We start from the raw sequence: 21897 nt of genomic DNA on the forward strand, positions 1-21897 counted from the left end.
ATAAGCATGGCGACCATTAAAACACAAATCTTCTGTCTCAGGAGAGACCTTTATTCAAGGTGGATAGAGAATGGGTGCATCCTTTTTATCATATCCAATATGTTTAAAATGTAAAGTAAACGATATCTTGGGTATTTAATACTTATATCATTGTTCAAATATTCAACTATTTTTCAAAGTGCTAATTGGAGGTCTTTGATAGCAAATTGCTTAATTAAAATTACATAATCTTTTCAAACTTGCTTTCACTGGGCAAGATGACAAGTATCATTTTTAACCATCAGCCTTCCTTCACTAAAACGATTACTCCAATCATTAATTGAATTTATAGGAACTCATTTATCTCAATAAACTGTGTACAAATTATTATATGATACTGAAGAGGGATTTCTAAGATATTACAATAAATTGTACAGTCGTTTGGTGAACGAGTTCGACTGAGACAACCTTGTGTATGGCTATGTGTGTACCGAATTTCATTCTAATCTGAATTGTGGTTTTGTAGATATAGAGATAGTTTGCGAACTTTTTGATCACCCCTCGTATATATGTACAATTTCTAAAACGAGGTAAATTATTGAAAAACATGTTAATGAAACAAGAATATCAGCAGTCTCGTTTAAAGTCATCATTTCGTAAGTTCTATGGTCGATGCAATGACCTTGTCGGCAAATACAATTTATCATTGAGTAAAATGCTGATTGACGTTTTTCATACTAATTGTAAGGCCATTTTTTACACACTAACTTGACGACGGATTTTTCCGTTATTTCCCGAGCATGCCAAGGTGCACACAGCGGGTGAGACTGGTCGACAGGAGATGATCACTCCAAGGCAACTGATCCCACCTCTGATATTTTGAATGTCCGTGTTTGTTCTGCTCCTATTATGTATTGTTTTATGGACGAGCTTCAATACTGTTCGTTATCTCCATATATTTCATCCGTCTTATTTCATATTTGTTTTAGATATCCTATTGTTGCTACACTGAATTAACTACAGAAAGTTCTGTCTACCTAATCAATACAAAAGACTCACGGCGGGTGTTGTCAGTCAACAGGGGATGCTTACTCCTCCTAGGCACCTGATCCCACCTCTGGAATTTCCAGGTGTCCGTGTTTTATGCCTTCTTCATAAATATGTATAGTTTACAGATTTTTTTGACATCGATCAATGTTCGTAAGGTTCACCTTTTACACTCTACACTTGTCGACTGACACTTTGTAAATGTTATTTCTAAGTGTTTTATAATCTCTATTGTAGGAGTAAGGTTTAGATGGTGATTCTCCAAAGTTAACGATTTTCTATTTCTCTACCTTATGCACTTATGATTGATATTTTGTCTAGCAGGAAGTTACATATGTTGAGTAATTGACTATATTTAGATAATATTTTTACACGTTTTCATGAACATTTTTTTAATTAAAAACTAAAAATCAACAACACATAAATCTATACAGTACACATGTCTTTGATTATCATTAAGTAAAAATTAACACAGCGTTTTTCCAATATCAAAACCTAAAGGATACCATTTGTATTAGAATATGACAGTTTATTTTTCACATCTTAGCACTTGGATAACATGCGCGGCACATAAAAAATCCACAAGGATAACTGGCACATAGCAATGGCAACAGTATTTACATCAGGCAATGTTCATGTGTCCACACCAGTTATAATACTTATTATTAACTGACAGTATAACAGAAAATCATAATCAATATGACTGAGAATCGGAGATTTGAAATATATCACATGACCCCATTATGTGTCATGTGACTTTCCCGCTTTTTCTTCCAATGTTTTCTCCAACTTGTCAAACTCTGTCTTGTTTACTTCATCCACTTCATCCTCAATCTAAAAAATAGGCTAAATATTTTATTCTGAATGAATTAAGGCATAATCTAAAATCACAACGAACTTTTAACGCCTTTTATCGTCTATTAATTTATTGGTAAAAAAAATACTGGAATGAAACTGTGATCAAGACTATACCATGCAAGAGTATCCATGGCTCTAAAACTCTTTTGTGTTCGAGGGTTCTCATAGGTAGGAAAATTGAATGGTTACCTGTTCGACCCCCAGTACTTCTGGGATGTAGAATTGGAGCATGTTTTGTACACCACTCTTCAGTGTAACCACAGAACTAGGACAGCTGGTACAAGATCCCTGCATCTTCAGCTTTACGATACCGTCCTCAAAACCCTGAGTTATCAGAAAGTTTTAATGTATCATTATTGTATAGCAGAGAATGTCATTTACAGCTTAACGATACCGTCCTCAAAACCCTGAGTTATCAGAAAGTTTTAATGTATCATTATTGTATAGCAGAGAATGTCATATTCAGCTTAACGATACCATCCTCAAAATCCTGAAGTATCAGAAAGTTTAACTGTATTATAATTGTATAGCAGAGAATGTCACATACAGCTTAGGATGCCGTCCTCAAAACCCTGAGTTATCACAAAGTTTTGCCTTACTGTAATATGGCTGTATTGCACAATATGAAAATTTCATATACAATTTAATAATCTTTGAAAAAAAGGTCTTATAAATTGCATATTTGAATGAAGCTGAACCTTTAATATATTTTTATTTAATCCAACAATTAAACACATGATCAATGTGCTAGATAAGTTTTACTGTAATCCATTCGTAATCGTATTTCATTCCAAATATCACCAAAAATATTTTCTGGAAATTTTGTGAGGTGTTACTAGGGAGCGCCTGGTTTCAATACTACTAATGTTTAAATACAAATCAAACTCAATTTAATTTCTTGAAAGTATAAAATTAGTTAAATGTTCTAAATCTATGTTATGATAAGATTTTCCATTAATAAGTTGTGTAATCCGTACCATGTACACGATGTCCCCTCCGTCCTCCTGTACTGTCGGTCGGATTCGTGTGTCCAGTAATTCCTTTATCATTAACACTGTCTCGTCATCATCAGGGTCAATGGCTTAATAAAGATACAGCGTTAATACATGTCAACAACATCAAGATAAAACATTTTTACGTTTTTAATTTGTAAAATGTGAAATAAATTAATCTTACATCATGTTTACATATGAAATTATACCTTTTTGTAAATGAGAGTTGAAAAAATATCTATATTGTTATTTATTTTCAAATAAATTTTTTTTAAAAAATGCTTATTTGTCCACAACAATCTAAAATTAACTTGTAAAAATGTTGTTAATCTTTGTAATTAAATAATACGGCAGAAGTCATGCTGTTATTTGATAAATAACTGACGTTACAAAAGCAGATTGATTTAATAGCTGTGAACATTATCTGAGAGAATTTAATCTCTGGTAGTTAAAAGAATTACACATCCACATAAAAGGTGTCTTCCTATTTCAATATTAATAGAACATTATACTAGACACTAGTTTTACATTAGCCAAAGCAATTAAGAGATTAAACTGGCTTTCCCTTGTGATAAGATTTTTAATTTAATCTTATCTACTGAAATTTGATAAAGCATCTTTTAAATTCTTCCGTTTTTGATTGAGTCCTTGGATAAAATGAGGAGAACAGATTAAGATCTGACAATCAGAGGGTAGTGGGGTGTCTACCTGTGTCTGAGGAGGGTTGCTCGTCTGTTAGAATGGGCAAATTACTGGCAAAGAAATCCATGATTGTGGCGTAAATGTCTGGCTTCATCAACTGCCAGTCCAAATCATCGTCCGCCTGTACAAAACACAAGCTCAATCGACTGAACACTTACCGATTGGTTTAACAAGACAAAAATTGAATATCAGCCTTCATTTCGACTCACCTTAGTAACTGTGATAAAATCTGAACCGAAGAAAACACCTTTTACTCCATCAATTCTAAAGAGCATCCTAAAAACACAATCATCTTTTGAAACATGAAAAGGTGAGATAGCAAACATTACATATATAAATAAAAAGGGTATAAAACTGTAGGGCCAGGTGCCTTAGGAGAGTAAGCATCCCCTGTTGATCGGACACATCCGTCGTAATTCCTATGTATTGGTCAGGTGGACGGAACATTGTAAAACTGAGTATATAACAAAGGCATAACAATTGGTTTTAATAAAACCAATAGCCAAAATGCGACCTTATGAAATCTTTCCTTTGTTAACAAGGTCATGAACAACAATCTTAGAATTTTCGAAATGTTGACTTAAAACGGGGTTCTTGAAATTACTGTCACATCCTCTTATCTCCCAGAATCCTGACTCATTTTAAAACTGATAGTACTCAGAGCATGTTCTTGTTTACGAATGAGTTGAGAGACATAAACCCCATAACCATGAAAGAGAGAAAGTTGACGATTGAAAAGCTGAAATCATCTCGTTTGTCATATAATTTACCCGGCTTTTATCATCTGTAGGTCAGTAATACATCCAAATATGAAACAGACGTGGCAAAGTCTGTTTCAATTTTACTGTCGAATTGACATATGAATGGAAAGAACTATTGTTTTATGAATATTAATTCATCGATATATCTGAATGTCAACTTGAAGGCCAAAGCAAACTTTTTTTTCTCATGAAACATCTGGAGATAACAAACAGTATTCAAGATAATAGTCCATAAAACAATATAAAATAGGAGCAGAACAAACACGGACCTCGAAATATGAATATTTGTTAACTTGTAAATATGGCATTTTCAACAAATTCATATCTCATTTTTTATATTTATATTCAAAAGCATGTTCCAAACCCCGGCCTAAAATTTTAACACTTTAGAGTCTTTGTAAGGAAGCTATCACATTGTTTTCATCTTTTTTCTGATCAAGTATTCTTTTTTAAAAGATATTTTAAAAGTTGTTTCAATATATGCATGGAATATATGGAGAAAACAAACAGTGTTCAAGCTCAAAGGTCCATTAAACAAAACAGATCAGGAGCATAGCAAACATGGACCTCTAAAACATCAGTGGTGGGATCAGGTGCCATGGTGGAGTGAGCATGCCCTGCCCACCGGTCACATCCGCTGTGTGCTCCTTGCCATGATCGGGAAATAACGGGGAAATCCGTCGTCAATTCAGTGTATAAAGAATGGACTAACAATAAGTATGAAAAACGTCAGTCAGCATTTGACTCAATGATAAATTGTATTTGCTGACAAAATCATTGTATCGACCATAGAACTTACGAAATGTTGACTTTAAGGTAGAATGCCACACCAATTTTTTATTTTATGGATCTATGAGTCATCCTTTCTAAACAATGGTTTCAGCAATGAAAGGCCGACATTAGCTCTTAATTATTTTATATGAATTTTTTTGTATTTTTTCAAAGAAAATGAAAAAAAATTATTTATATCCAAATTAGATGCTTTCTTGTAAAAATTTTGCTGTAAATGAATGCATCACATGAATACCTAATAAAATATAAAAAGAAAGTTTGGTTAGACTTTTTGATTTTTTTTATAAAAAATTATTTATGAAATTAAATCACATTATTTGTAAATATTTTTTAAACCTATGGTTATAAACACCATAAAACTAGTCATAACTAAGGACAACATGTTTGTCAATCATATTTTTAAAAGAAATTGAAACGAAATTGAGAAATTTTAGAGAAAATAATTTTTTTAATATTTGGACCTAACCCGATCAAAATTAAACTGATCCCGATCAAAAATAACACAAAATGAATAAAATGCTAATTTATTGCATCTTCATGTATTTACAATGAATAAATCTATTCTATTGTCAGGTTCTACAATGTTTTAACCCTTATAACACCTAATCAGACTAGTGTTCTTAGGAAAATGTTATTTATTTCCAAATAATTGTACAATTATAGTCGGGATCGGTTTAATTTTGATCGGGATTGGCCAAAATTAAAAAAAATTAATTTCTCTAAAATTTGGCTATTTCGTTTCAATTTCTTTTATAAATATGATTAATGAACATGTTCTCCCCAGTTGTGGCTGGTTTTAAAGAGATTTTAACCACAAGTTTAAAAAATATTCATAAATTATATGTTTTATTTTCATAAATATTTTTTCATAAAAAAAATTAAAAAGTCTAATCAGACTTTCTTTACATATTTTATTAGGTATTTATGTGATGCATTCATTTACAGCAAAAATTTTACAAGAAAGCATCTAATTTGGATGAAATTAATTTTTTCCATTTTCTTTGAAAAAATACAAAAAAATTCATATAAAATAATTAAGAGCTAATGTCGGCCTTTCATTGCTGAAACCATTGTTAAGAAAGGATGACTCATAGATCCATAAAATAAAAAGTTGGTGTGGCATTCCTCCTTAATCGAGACAACTGATATTCTTGTTTCATCAACTTGTTTGTCAATAATTTACCTCGTTTTAGAAATTATTGATACGTAAAGCATGCATGCTCTTGCATATCGAATCAACTGAGATATAAAAACTCCAAGGTGAAGGTATATACTGCTGCATAAGTAAGGGGAGTTGACAATTGAAAAGTTAAAGTCATTACATTTATCATAGAGCTTGGTTGTTAGATTCCATTAAGGTGGAATGCCACACCAACTTTTTATTTTATAGATCTCTGAGCCATCCTTTTTAAACAACAGTTTCAGCATTGAAAGGTCGATATTAGCTCTTAACTATTTTATATTATTTTTTTTGTATTTTTTCAAAGAAAATGAAAAAAAATTATTTATATCCAAATGAGTTGTTTTCAAGTTAACATTTTGCTGTAAATGAATGCATCATATGAATATCTTATAAAATATGTAAAGGAAGGCTGTTTAGACTTTTTAATTTTTTTATAAAAAATTATTTATGAAAATAAAACACATAACTTGTGAATATTTTTTTAAACCTACGGTTAAAAACACCATAAAACTAGTCACAACTAAGGACAACATGTTTGTCAATCATATTTTTAAAAGAAATTGATACGAAATTGAGAAATTTTAGAGAAAATAATTTTTTTAATCTTTGGACCTAACCCGATCAAAATTAAACTGATCCCGATCAAAATTAACACAAAATGAATAAAATGCTAATTTATTACCTCTTACTGTTTTCACAATAAAGAAATCTATTTTATTATCAAGTTCAATGATGTTTTAACCCTTATAACACCTAATCAGACTAGTGTTCTTGGGGAAATGTTATTTATTTCCAATAATTGTTAAATTATGGTTGGGATCGGTTTAATTTTGATCGGGATTGGCCAAAATTAAAAAAAATAATTTCTCTAAAATTTGGCTATTTCGTTTCAATTTCTTTTATAAATATGATTAATGAACATGTTCTCCCCAGTGGTGACTGGTTTTAAGATTTTAACCACAATTATAAAAATGTTCAAAAATTATGTGTTTTATTTTCATAAATATTTTTTTATTTTAAAAAATTAACCTATTTCGTGGGAGGGGGGGGGGGGGGGGGGGGGGGTAGAGGCAAACTTTTTTCACTTCAGTTCTTCCAATTCCTTTCAATATCCATTTTTTAAGCTTACAATACTATATTTCCTTTATATTACTTTACTTAGGTATCAAGTGGGGGGGGGGGGCAACCAGCCTTTCAATGAACATTTTCAATAGTAAAGTATTGTTGGCAAAAAAAAAGCGGGGGGGGGGGGAGGCCCCCCTGCCCCCCCCCCCCCCCCCCCGCCGTTGCTACGTCCCTGATTTAAATGGCGATTAAAACCACATAATCGACTGTACTACACAAGTCTACACTGCTCGTGTTCCCCAATATCAATAAAAGGGGCTGTCTTTCCCCTTATCACCCCACCCAAAATCACACACTTTTGCACGTACATGTAGTGTACTGGATTCTGAAAGTGCAAAATTTTTAAAACATACTTTTGTTAATTTTAAAATAAATTATATATTTAGCATTCTGATAAGATTCTTGTAAATGTTCAGATTATGATATTTTAAAAACTCACAATATTTACGGTTTTCAATTTAAAATTCATTTACCATATTCAAACAGCCTTCAAAGAACAGAAAGTACTCTAAATATGTCATCCTGAAACCGAGCCCCTGTACCTTTTACTAATGCAATAGTTGTTTTATTTATTTTATTTTATTTTATTTTAAATAAAAGCCACAAACACAAATATATATATAAACTTAATTATTTAATCATGATCAGATACTGTACAATATTTAGGCCTTTCAACTAATTTTTCAAAGTTGCACATATGGTAAAAAACATTTCAAAGATAGATTTATGGGCACGAAATTACAAAAAAAAAAAGATTACAACTTATGCATATCTTTAATTAAATTAGTAAAAAGTTAGATTATTGACTTGTACAATGCTGTGTTTAAAGGCCCTTTCACAATTGGCACACGAGCAGAAGCGATAAAATATTCGTGCGACCGAATAATTTTGGTTAGGATCGTAAACTGTTGCCAAAATAATCGCATATGAAAACATAGGTAATCAGAGATTACAGAGCTCACCTCAACGAATGTTGTCTTTAAATAAGGCAAAGTCACACAATTAACCAACAAAAAATATACATTCCAAAAATGAAAATATCTAAGCAATTTTGATCTGATACTTTGAAGTAGACCAACATAAAAAATTTAAAGTAGTTCTTCTTCATGAAAATGTAATTCAGCATCTAAAGCAAATTTGAGTTTTCATCTCTTGATGCAACATTTGTGCAAGTTTGGTTTAAACAATGTTATAAAAGCTTTAAAGTTTTTTGGTAATAGACCTGCAACCATAACTTTAATGGTCTATTATCTGAAAAATATATATGTCGAATTCAAGTCCATTAGTGTGCATCCTAAGATGTATCGTCCATGCAAGTTTGCACATTATAAGGCTCATAGTTAATTGGAAATGAAACATACATCAAAAACTAACATTTTCACTCATCCACAAAATGTAGGTCAGATTCAGCATCCGAAGCAAGCCTGGTAGTATGCATCCTAAGATGTATCATCCATGCAAGATTGGTCATTAAAGAACTCATTGTTACTTGGAAATGAAACCTGCACCAAAAACTTTTACTTGTTCACTCAACCGGAAAATGTAGGTCAGATTCAGCATCCGAAGCAAGCCCGGTAGTGTGCATCCTTAGATTTATCATCCATGCAAGTTTGGTCAACATAGGGCTTAAAGTTACTTGCAAATGAAACCTGCTCCAAACACTTTAACCTGTTCACTCAACTGGAAAATGTAGGTCAGATTCAGCATCCGAAGCAAGCCCGGTAGTATCCATCCTTAGATGTATCATCCATGCAAGTTTGGTCAACATAGGGCATATAGTTATTTGGAAATGAAACCTGCACCAAAAACTTTAACCTGTTCACTCAACCGGAAAATGTAGGTCAGATTCAGCATCCGAAGCAAGCCTGGTAGTATCCATCCTTAGATGCATCATCCATGCAAGTTTGGTCAACATAGGACTTACAGATACTTGGAAATGAAACCTGCACCAAAAACTTTAACCTGTTCACTCAACCGGAAAATGTAGGTCAGATTCAGCATCCGAAGCAAGCCTGGTTGTATCCATCCTTAGATGTATCATCCATGCAAGTTTGGTCAACATAGGACTTACAGATACTTGGAAATGAAACCTGCACCAAAAAAATTTAACCTGTTCACTCAACCGGAAAAAGTAGGTCAGATTCAGCATCCGAAGCAAGCCCGTTAGTATGCATCCTTAGATGTATCATCCATGCAAGTTTGGTTAACATAGGGCTTATAGTTACTTGGAAATGAAACCTACACCAAAAACTGCACCAAAAATGTTAACCTGCTTCAAAAACATTAACCTGGTCATTCCTTTGCTAAAATTGCAGCATCTGAAACTTTGACTGGTACAATGAAACACACTAGAACCATCTTCCATGCATGTCTAATCAATATAGGACATAGAAGTACTTAAAAAGAAAACTGCTCCAAAAAACTTAACCTTAACCCGGGACGCCGACGCCGACACCGACGCCGACACCGACACCGACACCGACGCCGACGCCGACGCCGAGGGTATTACATAAGCTCCCCCAACTTCGTTGAGGTGAGCTAAAAAGTGTTCGTACGAAATTTGCACGATCTAAAGCGACTGTTGTGCATTAAATCTTGCGATATATCTTGCGTCTATATGCGACTGATGCAGAATGAAAGCGAGTGTTGTAAGATAATGCGATAGGATTGCACGACTGATCAGGTAATCGGACGATTGAACTTGCGACAAAACAATTGGACGTGCGGTGCTCGTGCGCTCATGCATTCCATAGTACGAATGTTCATGCGAGTCAGAGAATCGGGTATATATACCACCCGTTTCCGACGCTCTTCATTTGACATAGTTAAGATGCTTATAATTATACACGGTATATATGCCTGTTGCAAAGCATGGCAATTGAAGGTGATAAATCAAGCAATGATAGTAAAACGTTGCAAGATTACATGAGACATGTTGAGCAACAGTCTCATGGTCGCAAAACACACAAAGACAGCTGCGATTCAAGATCTTAAAAAATCAAGCTAGACAAAAGTGTAACATAAAGCAAGTCAAATGTAGAACTGATTACTATAGTAATTCCTTCATCCCGTCAAAAAACTTTGGAACGTTACCTGATTCTATTAAACAGAACCCTTCGCTTTCTAATTTAAAACGCTATTTAAATGTAAACAATCCAAATCGCAACCCCCCTCAATATTATTATACTGGTAAACGTAAGGAACACTGCACACAAAACGAATGTAGCTCACTAAATAGTCATTTATTTTCTCGAAATATTGTCAATAGCCCTAACTGTAATTGTGGTGAGATTGAAACTTCCGAACATTTTCTCCTACACTGTCCCTATTTCAATGATCTCAGAGATAGATTTATCTATACTCTTCCGTATTACATAAATTCCAACATATTATTATTTGGTGACCAAAATCTTTCATTGGCAGATAATGTTCTGATCTTTAAATCTGTCCAAAAATTTATTGTAGCTACAAAAAGATTCATGTGATCAGTTTTCCCCATAGTAAATATTCACTACTCCATCTCTCTTGGGTATGTTACATCCTGTCAACTGCATGTAGCAAGCGTCGTTCATTTTTTTCTTCTTCATTATATCCCCAATCTTTTATTGTTATATTTCCCAAAATAGTATTTATATTTGTAACTGCACCTGTAGTTATTCTTTAATTATCTTCTACTTTATGTCAACCACTTTCTTTTGTTTGTTTTTTTTCTTCACATACATATTGTACATCTTTAAGATTCCTTCCGTATAATTAGAACATGTTTCATTTGTGTAATTTAACATGATTTCATATTCAATATGTATGTCAATCTCAAATATTGTTGTAATACAGCTCAAAACCGTGTTATGTAACTATCTAATAAGGGTCTGTCATCTTTATCATTAATAATTAGGAAACGGATTAGTATAAGTTTTTGAAACTTGTTTCCGAATCCTTTTTGATCTTTGTACTTCTTGTCTGTATTTCTTGCTTGTCATGTTCAAATAAAATATATGGTTTAAACTAAAAAATCGTGCAAAATCGTGCATCACTCTTACGAGTACATAAAACGTTGTAAGACGTTCGTACTAATTTTCGTGCGTTGAATTGCGACAATTCTGATCCCATTTGGTCGCGTCTGAATAGTGGGCATGTTGACTATTTTGAGGAGACTTGATGCGACCACTAAAACACATGCAATGAATGCGAGACATCGTGCAACGTATGCGATAGCTCGTGCGAAGCTAAAATTTTCCGATCGCAAAGTGTTGTAAAGTGCTCGTGCGCCAATTGTGAAAGGGCCTTTAAGGACAGGTAACTCAAGTGTTAAAAATGATCAACTAAGTGACGAGTCATGAGTTATCGTTTATACGAATGACATAAAGTCTGCTTCAGTTTGTAGGGTTCCTTACATTGTTTTGTACACAAAAGTGTTGATCAAACTAAGGAGAATGTCTTCATTCTACCTGAAATAACCTGACCAAATGAATGAGGAACGGACTATCCAACTCTCTTTGACGACTGTTTTGAAGAAGAAAATATAAAGTCACGTTTTTGGTGTGTGTATTTTTGCGCTTCCTATATAAATACATATTTATCTACAAGTATATGCAAAATTTATTATCTTATTTGTGCTAAAGCACGAAGAAGAACGACCGAGCATAAAAATTTAATCAAGTTAAAATGTAGAAGGGGGTAGATTTCATTATATATTTTAATTAAAAATTTTACTTATATGTAATTAAACAGTGTCCGCAAATTACATGGTAAGTAAGTTTAACATTAGTGCTAAATTTTAAAACCACTGGATTCTACTTACACATGTACACCAAAGAAATACTTGGGAAACGATATAAACTGACTTGCTTGAAAACAATTAGATACCTCGGACTTGTTCTAAACACGTTTTGGCAATAAGTTATCGTTCATAACATCGAACCCTAGCGGCAGTTGAAAGGCCTACAATACTGTACGATGCTATCAATGTCCATTCATAGTTTGACGAGAAATAAAAAGTACTGTCGCATGTGAAAAATTTAGTTAATATGATATATCAAATCAAACAAAGCACAGTTTAATTTATAAAGAAAATGATAATTAATAAAATAAATACATCTCAAAATTGATAATTTAATTAAATACTTTAAAAATACATGTACAATGATCACAAAAACAAAACTTAATATTGTTTTTTCTCAGCAAAATCAAGTATTTCCCCATCCTCCAATTACTGTAGAATCCCCAATATACATGTACTCGAGGAAATAATAATTATCAAGTAATTTCGCGAGAAGCACATCCGCGATCGCTTTAATTTCATGGTCTGAAATCCATGTAAAATCTAATGTTTAACAGTCCATTCTTCTTGAGATTTTTTGTCTAATGCCCATTTCGCGATATTAAGAAGAGTATACACACAATATAACTAAATGTTATATACATATACAAGGTACCGTATAAAAATCTGAACATCTGGGATATACAGTTCCGCGCACTTTTTAATCTCGCAAAGTTTTTCGCACAAAGTTAGGTCAAAGTACTTAACATTATCGAACTTCAGTATGCGACATAACCGTAAGATGTATAATTGCGCATCTCATTTCTTTGATACATTTACTATTAAGTTGAAATTTTCAAACTGACTTCTTAAAAGCGGGTATCTTTCTAAGTACTTTGCCCATTTATGATATTCGACTTGGTTTTGTCGAAATGTGGCACCGAAAATTGACAACGATGCAGATAGAACCAGGCCAAAATATAGGATAATGATGTATTGTATATCTTTTATAATATTTAACTGTTACTTATGAAAGGATTTTTTTACATTTACGGTTTGAACCTTTCTTGCGGTGCGAAGTATCTTCATGATGCTAGATTTCAGAAAGTAACTGAAAAAAGTCAGCTTCTTAACAAAGATAGCAGTCGTACAGATGGGAAATATTGTGATAATCTTGCTCCTCGGTGCCATGTTAATGGACAGAAATACAAGTTACAGGAGCTGCTCTATTTCTGAGTCTAGGCAAGGTAAAAACAAATGGCTGCTTTAAAAGAATGGATACTATGACGGCACATCTGCAAATGGCGAGAAACCATAAAAAAGCCAAAGTCCTAACAATTATGATGCGTAAATTATGATTTTTGTTAGAAAAACAAATTGAGTTAATCATTTTTAAAAATATATGTTGTTGTCTTGTTACACAATTTCGCTTTGTAACTACCTGACGTTAATTTGTGCAAAAATCCATGCGAGTTTAAAAAGTCCGCGGAGCTGTATTTTCAACAAAATAAATATGCTATGGCCTATTCATAGGGTAATTAAGACGACAAAATTCACACATAATTGGTAGGATTTTGATATGCTCTTGTCTGATAGATTACGACAGTTCCCAAATGTTTTCTCATGGTTTCTCATCAAATGCAGTCGTCTTCGTCTTCGTCTTCGTTCTTTTTAAAGCAGTCCTTTTCCTTGCCTAGACACAGAAACATTGCAGCTCATGAAACTTCTGTATTTACACATTTCTCATCTGTGCGACTGCTTTCCATGTTAAAAAGCTGGCATTTTTTTCAGGGTTACTTTGTGAAATCTCATTGAATAGTCAAAATTTGATATTTTAAAAGATAAACAAATCTTTATTATCCAATCTTTAATTATGATTTCTTTATGCAGCATTGTCATTTTTCGGTGCTTTATTTCAACAAAACTAAGTTGAGTTTGGAAAATGTTCAAAGTACTTAGAAAAATACTTATGTTTAAGAAGTCACTTTTAAAATTTCAACTAAAAAGTATCAAAGAAAGCTTGATTAATTTAATTTGTAAATACCCACTGTAGAATCCTGTTTATGAGAGGAGGAGAACAGTAGCTGTGGTCTCCAATTTAACATTCAGGTACATGTGTATATTTCCTATGTTTTATCAATTAACAATAGTTATTTTCATTCATATGTTGATTTGATACATACAGTGAAATTGAAAAAATGGCACCAGAGCCCTTCACATCCGTTATATTTTTTTCATAGTTAGATGTGTTACTGACTTAAGACGTTAAAGGCCAATAAATAACTCAGTTGTATGACAAAAGAGATACTTCAGCTTTTCCATCATCAACTTTCCTTATTTATGTCATAACATCCCACTTTTGCCTGCTTACAGTGTTATTGTCTCCCAACTTATTGAATATTCCTTGCTCAATCTTTGAAGGGAGGCATGTTACTCACTGATAAATTAATGTTAAACAAATCTAAACAACTGTCTTAAGTTGGTATTTTGTAAATTTTACAATCATTATAATGATATTGTTAGCAAATATGTCCTATCATAGGCTCATATTTTGGCTGGCTTGTTTTATATCAATTGTTAGACCTTTGCTTTTATACTGAATTGACTACTGACAGTTCAGTCTAGCTGATCAATACAAAGGGTTCACGGTGGGTATGACAGGTCAAAATAATATACTTTTCCTCCTAGGCACCTTATTCCATCTCAAGGTCAGTGTTTCATTGATCACTGTTCGTTACCCTCACCTGTTCCATGAGGACATCTTTCACTCGGAATTAAAACTTAATCAATAAAGACTGTGGAATAGAGGTTTCTAAATTAATAATTAAACAAAAAAGACTACCAGCATTTTTTCAAAACATACTTCTACCCAAAGTAAAAAGTAAAGTAGTGCATGTACATTCACTTCATGGCAGAGCTGAAATACTTGACTGTAAGCACATTTTGGAAAGATAACTCATTGTCCACACTTAAATCCAGTAATACTGGAGTCACATGATGTATCTATTATCTAGTTTACTTAAGTCAGAATTGTACTTAAGAATTGAAATAGCAGGGAACATTTAAAAAGTAGAAGGGGGGAGGGAAATTCCCCAGCCCCCAGGTCTTAGCGACAACCATTTTAATGTCATCAAATATTATTTGCTTACTTGGCCAGTGGAGAGCATGCCGATGACTGGGGGTTGGGGAAGTCTATGGTGCCACTCTCCAGAACCTGAACACCCGGGATAAACTTCATACTGTTTGGATTGGGTGTTTCCTGTGTCTGGATAAACATGGTCCTCACTACAAGTAAAACCAATGACAAAACTGTGGGTAATAAGAAACTTAGGATTATTTCTTTTGTAAATTGATATACATTTATCATCAGACAAAATATTATTTGGCTAATGTGTAGGGATGCAGGCACTCTTAACTTTTATTAGAAAAAGAAGGAAGTAAGCTAAAGTGTACCAAGGAATGCTTATGTTGCCTGCTTTAATGCATCACTAAAGATTAAATGAGTCTAAGTGTGGTCAGCTATTTATTTATTTGCTACTAGCATTACTGTTTATGAATCTGCCTCCTTAGAAAAAATCTGTGGATTGTAAAACAGATGGAATAGCATTCATCATTATATTTAATTGTCAGTCTACAATTATTTTGGTATATCCTGATTTATTTTCATAGTATATTTAATGTCAATTTGTGTGGTAATCTTGGTAAATTTTGTCAAGCATACAGCTTCAAAGAATATCATAAGCTTTAAAAACAGTTTGACAAAAACAACCCTGCAGAAGATCCAGACATTTTACAACACCTGTCTCAGGGGTATCTTCATCTCATGGCCAGAAAAAACACAAATGAAGAACTATGGAAGAGAGCTGGACAGGAACCACTAGGCATACAAATCATATAGAGGAAGTGGAGCTGGATTTAACACCCTAGGAAAGTCACCTTCCAGCATCACATGCCAGGTCCTGACCTAGAACCTGCAGGGCAAGAGCAAGAAGGGACTCCAAGAAACACCTGGAGGTGTGACTTGGAGACAGAATGGCATGATATAGTGAAAGCAGCCCAGAATCAAATTTGTTGAATGACAGTCGTTCATTGCCTTTGTTTCTCAGAGAACGACTAGCCTAAGTAAGTAAAGTAAGTAAATTAAATTAAATGCCTTTTTTGAAAATCGCACTATAGCTCTGTGATGGTTTTCAACTTTATATTTTATAGGTAAACTCACATTTAGGCCAGTACTTATTTCAGTCTATTTCGACCCCTCCACCCCCACCCCGAATCTCCAGGTGTTCTACCAAATGAGTTTTCTGGCCACTTAGGAATGCCACATCACCTTCTCTAATTAAAGATCTTTGGCACCTGAAGACATCAACTATGCTCTTCCCTGGCAGGTATTTCATCTGCCACTTCAAGGGCTGGCACCAAAAGAAACAGGAGAGAGAAAAATGCAATGAACCAGACCAGGATTCAAAACTCAGGCCCTGAACCTTGAGTCACTGTCAGGTGCTCTAACAACTGAGCTATCTGGCCACCTGCACTCAAACTTGCTAAACCATGATACTATTTAGTAAAGTGAAGGGATTGTGACAGACCTGTTATTGAAGCAACAGGTTGTCTTTACCTTTAATCATGTTAATGTTAAGTTGTTTACTCTTGATAATTAACAACTTATTTTTCTATCATTTCCTTACTACATCAATAAGATTGATACGTACCAAAAGTATGTTGAGGCTTCCATTTAAACAAGTTTTTTCTTTGCTTCTGAAATGTTGCAATATTTCTCGAATAAGAAAATATCCTGCCAAAAAATAAAAAGAATGGATTACTTGAATTCTGCACTAAAAATTTCGCTTTTAAAATTTTCAAAAAGAAGACTTAGTGTCAAATTTACCTTTGAAATCCTTCTTTTCGAAAAAGACTGACAGAAATAGGTCGTAAAATTTGTCTACACGCCATTTTGAATGGCGACAAGGTGCTTGTTAAATCGTACATAAGTATCTCGAATGCGTATCTCTTTACATTCTTTTATTATTTTAATAATTCTTGTTGAATATTACAATACGATTATAAATTTTACAAAAATTCCTTTGAAAACAACGCCGATTAATTATTTTGTTTTTATTTTTTTTTAGAAATAGAAGTATTCCGGATGTTTTACTTCCGGTTCTACATTTACTGCCCTCTTTCTATTTCCTGGATACACAACGCTTTCTACAATCAAGTGCAAGGTTTGTTTACTGATTTAATGTTGAGAATTATTATATGAATTAACAGAAAGGTTATTGTATTTTGATAATGCCTATTTGTAGGTTCAAGATGCCTCAGAATGCCAGGGCACTGATAGCGTACGGACCATACGAAGCATGTTATTTGGTGGATCACAGAAAGAGTCGGTTACAAGGATTAGAAAGTAAGTAAAATTGTGCCAGTCCTTATTCTATCATTATCTCACTAATTGATGAAACACATCAAAACTAAGGAAAATTCTGAATCAGGTGACCGATCACCCGAGTCACTATGCCACTAATTTTATTAAGCACTCACACATGTATCAGGGTAAGGCCCTTTTCTTAGAATGCTATGCTCAACACAGTTAACTTGCCTCAAATCAACGGAAAATTCAATAGAAGCCTATCAACAGAACATATACCTTTATATCTAGTCCAACTTAATTTGTAAATAAAGTATATCTGTGTTTTTGGTATAGTAGATTTATTTTTTTTATGTACAAATTAAGCTGGAGAATGTCTATGCACCATAAAAGCTCTATCTTGAGCAAAAAGTGTGTTTCTTATACATGTATCTGTATTTACTATCTGTCCACTACACGTAGTTAGCTCTGGGAAGCCTTGCATAAGTCCTGAGTGCCTAATAGGTCTAAATCTTTAGTAATGACAACCTCTGCTGTCCATGGTTAACTATAAATCCCTAAAAGACACAAAGTGTCATCACAAGTGCTCATCACACTTAAGTTGCTTGAAATAAAATGGAGGTCCTACAGTATCACCAGGAAAAAAAAAACTAGCTCTCAAGTTAGACATTGTAGATTCTCTAGTATTCACTAAGTTTTATTGATGTCTTGCAGAGACAATACATTCTTGTGATTTTATCTGAATGTGTACATCTGCAAATTTATTAGAATTAATTAATTTTGCATATTACATCTCTATCATAAGACATACAAAAGGAGCCATTAGAATACATAGGACATGAATGGGATGCTAGAAGTCTTTTGCAAATCATTAGTGAATCATTTACTCTTAACCATATTCCAAATTGAAGTCAGAAGTTCACAATCCTCAAAATCACAATTTTTAATTAGTATCATAGAAGACAAATCATACTTCACAAAAGAAAGAACTTTTAAGAAATTTCCAGACACTTTTACCAGTAGTTATGCTTCATGAATATATTAAAAGGGCATATTCCATGTGTATCTCTATTTCATATTTACTGTGTATAAGATTTAAAACAACAAGATTGAAAGCAGCATAAAGGTCTTTCTTTTTTTCAATTTTGTGGGATGAATTTTATTGAATTTAACACCATTATATGCACTTGTTCAAATCATTTTGACTGTTGATATAACATTTTATTTTTGTAAACCAAGGTTCACTTCATTAGAAAGTATTAATAATACCTTATCTATAATGCATGTCCTCTTTTTTAGCTGTCCTATTTAAAGATGGTCACTCTGTGGAGTTTGAGGAGATAGAGGACTGGAACATGGTGGAAATCTGGGTCAATGGAGAGTGTGTGTTCAAGTGTGACATCAGGGAGCTAGACTATGGTAGGACTGACTTAACTTGTACACGTAAATGTATTTGATCAAATATCTGGGGCATCCATGCTTATACTTTGTGATAATTGTTTTAGTAATTGTTGTGGAAAGTGTTCCAGCTTGACCATAGAAAGCTGGCTAAGTTTTGTCAGAATGTAAATATTTTTGTCTCTCAAATTTTTGGAAAGTCTTCACTTATGAACAAACAAACAGGGGGAATAATTATTAGTTAAAGATTGTTTGAGATTGTGTATGTATTGTTTATTTCAAGACAATGTACATCTTTGCTAGCCAAGGGTTATGATATGCTACCCTCCTACGAGGAGAGTAGTGTATCAGAAACCCTTGGCTAGCAAAGATGGACAATGTACTATTCTTATCTGAATTGTTGGATTTAGTGTGTTCACGATAGAACTGCTCATATCCCTGAATCAGTTAAGAAAGAGTTCTATGGTTATATCTCTGGGTTAGAAAAGAGTTTGTCATTTATTTATTTTAAACTTTACCTGGTATCAATGTTAAATATTTAAACTGTAGAATACTGTGGACTGTATGTCTCCCCTTTATGTCTTTGTGTCTGTTTCTACAGCTGTCTGTCATTCAGTTTTGTGATAAGCTACAGATTAAGTAAAACTTGCAATTCATTTTGCTTTGGTGATTTTTTACTCATTTTGAACTTTTTAGTTTTATGCAATTTTGTCTTTTTTTAGTTTGATGCAGTTGTGTCTTTTTATTTTTCTTGCAGGAGGCGATGGGGAACTGGATCCCCTCTGTAAGAAGGCACTGGAAGCTGTACAAAGTGCCTTTTGATTATAGTAATATATACAGACACTTTTGATTTTTGTTCACTAAAGTGAGTCAGTAATGTCTGGATGTATGTGAGATTTTTAGAAGTATAGATGTTTGTTATAAGAAGACTTGTTATGTTAAAACAAATTAAAAAAAATTTCCAGTGAAAAGTTCAGCTTTATATTATTACAGTTTCCCAGCAAACTCAAGGCTTAATGCTACAAGGTCATAGCTTAGGATGTTAATAAAGCAAAAAAGGCAGGTGTTTGTGGGCTGCTTGAGGCCTTAATTAGTGGTTCATAGAAAAAAATCGGGATGGGAGGGGGAGGGTGCAAAGCTTTGGAAGGGGGGATTTTAAACAATTTAATGTCAAAAAATATGGGTGAATTTTAACAGTTAAATATGATTTTGAAATTTCATGACAAACATTACCTGCTGTTTTATAACAGTGAAATACGGTAAACCTATATGAAGATGGGTTAGTCCAATGCAGATGACATAGACCAAAGTCATTTTGGTTGACTGGTATATTACTAGTATATAACACTGAAATATGATTTCGGAGAATTTCTTCCTTGGAAAATGATCTCTGCGTATATATGGGATTTTCAGAATAAGAATAAAAACCATGCTCCTCTAAATTACAGTTATAATAACGATCCTTTACAAACATTGACGATAGTGTTTCTAGTCTTGTCTGCTAGAACTATATCATCCATAATTTTCATGTCTGTGTAATTTTTTCTACACTTCCAGTTAATATATTTCTAAAACACTTAACCTTTAGCTTAATCTGACAAAGTGTTTAGGTCTAGTCTAACATAATAGTCGACAAGGTTCTTATACTTAAAGAAATAAAAGTTCTGTCGTCAATTGAAAGATCGGGCCCTCTTAAAAAGTTAGGGGATATCTCTAGGAAATGCAGGCCGTAGAATTCAACTTAAAATATGGTGGAATGCAATGCTAAACTTTTATTACTAATGTTCAGAGTATCTTTACATTTGTTTTCAAATTTAAGCTTAATTTAAGGAACCGATTGGCTGAGTAAGAATTTTCTTCCGACACACGTCATGTACAGTGCAGTGGTTTAAGAACCTATGCTGGTCAACATCAACAATCACAAAAACTAACTTGTAAAATGCATTTGAAAAATCTATGCTTGAACTTGCTCTAGTTTCTTCAAATATTCAATAAAATAATTAAGGAAACAGAATGCATTAAATTTTAATGGGAATGTGATGAAGACCGAATTGTTTATTGACGTATTACGACGTAAAGCAGAATAGAATCAAAGGAGACATCCTTTATAATGTGTTGTTGTAGGATCGATGTCCTTGACTGCCTTTACATGTACGTATCGATGTACAGTTAAAAAGAGACTAACGTTGATATATTGTGGACTTGAAAGATTCCCTACATTACTGTATTTATTTGGTCGCTGCAACAATGTGTAAAGACAGTACCTAGTTTCCTATTTCATTATTCATCACGTTTTCTACGGAATGGAGTACTCAAAGCAGGACTGTTAGTTGGATGATATTTTTTCCTCAAATTTCTAACCCTTGTTGAATGGATAAAGTGCTCAGGATAATTGAAATGTTTATAACGACGTTGATGCCCCCATTATTAATTTTAAGTATATGGCCTGACATTCTCTTGTTGAGTGAACCCTTTTGTTTCCCCAATATAAAATAATCCGCATAATGTTTATTCAATTGTAATGGAAAACAATCGAAGATTTACAAGGCAGTCACCAGTTTTAGTATTAAACTTTGTTCAGTAAGGTTGCTATAAAGAAGGTAAAAATATCATAAAACATAATTATGGAAATAAAGACCATTATTCAAGATCAAAAGTCCATAAAAATACAAAATAGAAGGAGAGCAAAAATGTATCTAAAACATTAGAGGTGGTATCAGGTGCCAAAGAGGAGTCACTGTGAGCATCCCTTGCTGACCGGTCACACCAGCCGTATGCTCCTTGTCATGATCGGAACATAACGGGAAAATCTGTCCTCAATTCAGTGTGTAAATAATGGACTAACAAATAGTTTAAAAAACGTCAGTCAGCATTTGACTCCATGATAAATTGTATTTGCTGACGAAGCCATTGTATCGACCAAAGAACATACAAAA

At 33.3% G+C, this 21897-nt stretch overlaps 2 protein-coding genes across 4 annotated transcripts in view; one reads left to right on the forward strand and one right to left on the reverse strand.

The window, feature by feature from the left end:
• The window catches only part of LOC134251288 (UPF0728 protein-like), a 67331-nt gene extending 47399 nt beyond the window's left edge, over positions 1-19932 (forward strand). The window contains exons 1-4 of one of the 3 annotated variants that reach the window (XM_062733676.1): positions 17316-17415; positions 17502-17602; positions 18863-18982; positions 19719-19932. In XM_062733676.1, the coding sequence (XP_062589660.1) occupies positions 17342-17415; positions 17502-17602; positions 18863-18982; positions 19719-19783 (360 nt within the window). In that variant the 5' untranslated portion in view covers positions 17316-17341 and the 3' untranslated portion in view covers positions 19784-19932. Of the gene's footprint in view, positions 1-17315; positions 17421-17501; positions 17603-18862; positions 18983-19718 lie in introns of those variants that run through there. The other 2 variants (XM_062733677.1, XM_062733678.1) reach the window with 2 other exon arrangements.
• On the reverse strand, positions 1402-17188 carry LOC134251287 (NFU1 iron-sulfur cluster scaffold homolog, mitochondrial-like). Its single transcript, XM_062733675.1, has 8 exons — positions 17084-17188; positions 16908-16990; positions 15348-15483; positions 3788-3854; positions 3585-3699; positions 2862-2965; positions 2074-2208; positions 1402-1860 (listed from the first exon to the last, which is right to left on the reverse strand). The coding sequence occupies exons 1-8, from the start codon at positions 17182-17184 to the stop codon at positions 1768-1770; spliced, it is 834 nt and encodes a 277-aa protein (XP_062589659.1). The 5' UTR covers positions 17185-17188; the 3' UTR covers positions 1402-1767.
• Positions 19933-21897: the final 1965 nt, after the last annotated feature.

Source organism: Saccostrea cucullata, unplaced genomic scaffold, assembly GCF_032062105.1.
Source record: "Saccostrea cucullata isolate Sc308-1 unplaced genomic scaffold, CSIRO_AGI_Scuc_v1 ctg272, whole genome shotgun sequence".
Taxonomy (NCBI): domain Eukaryota; kingdom Metazoa; phylum Mollusca; class Bivalvia; order Ostreida; family Ostreidae; genus Saccostrea; species Saccostrea cuccullata.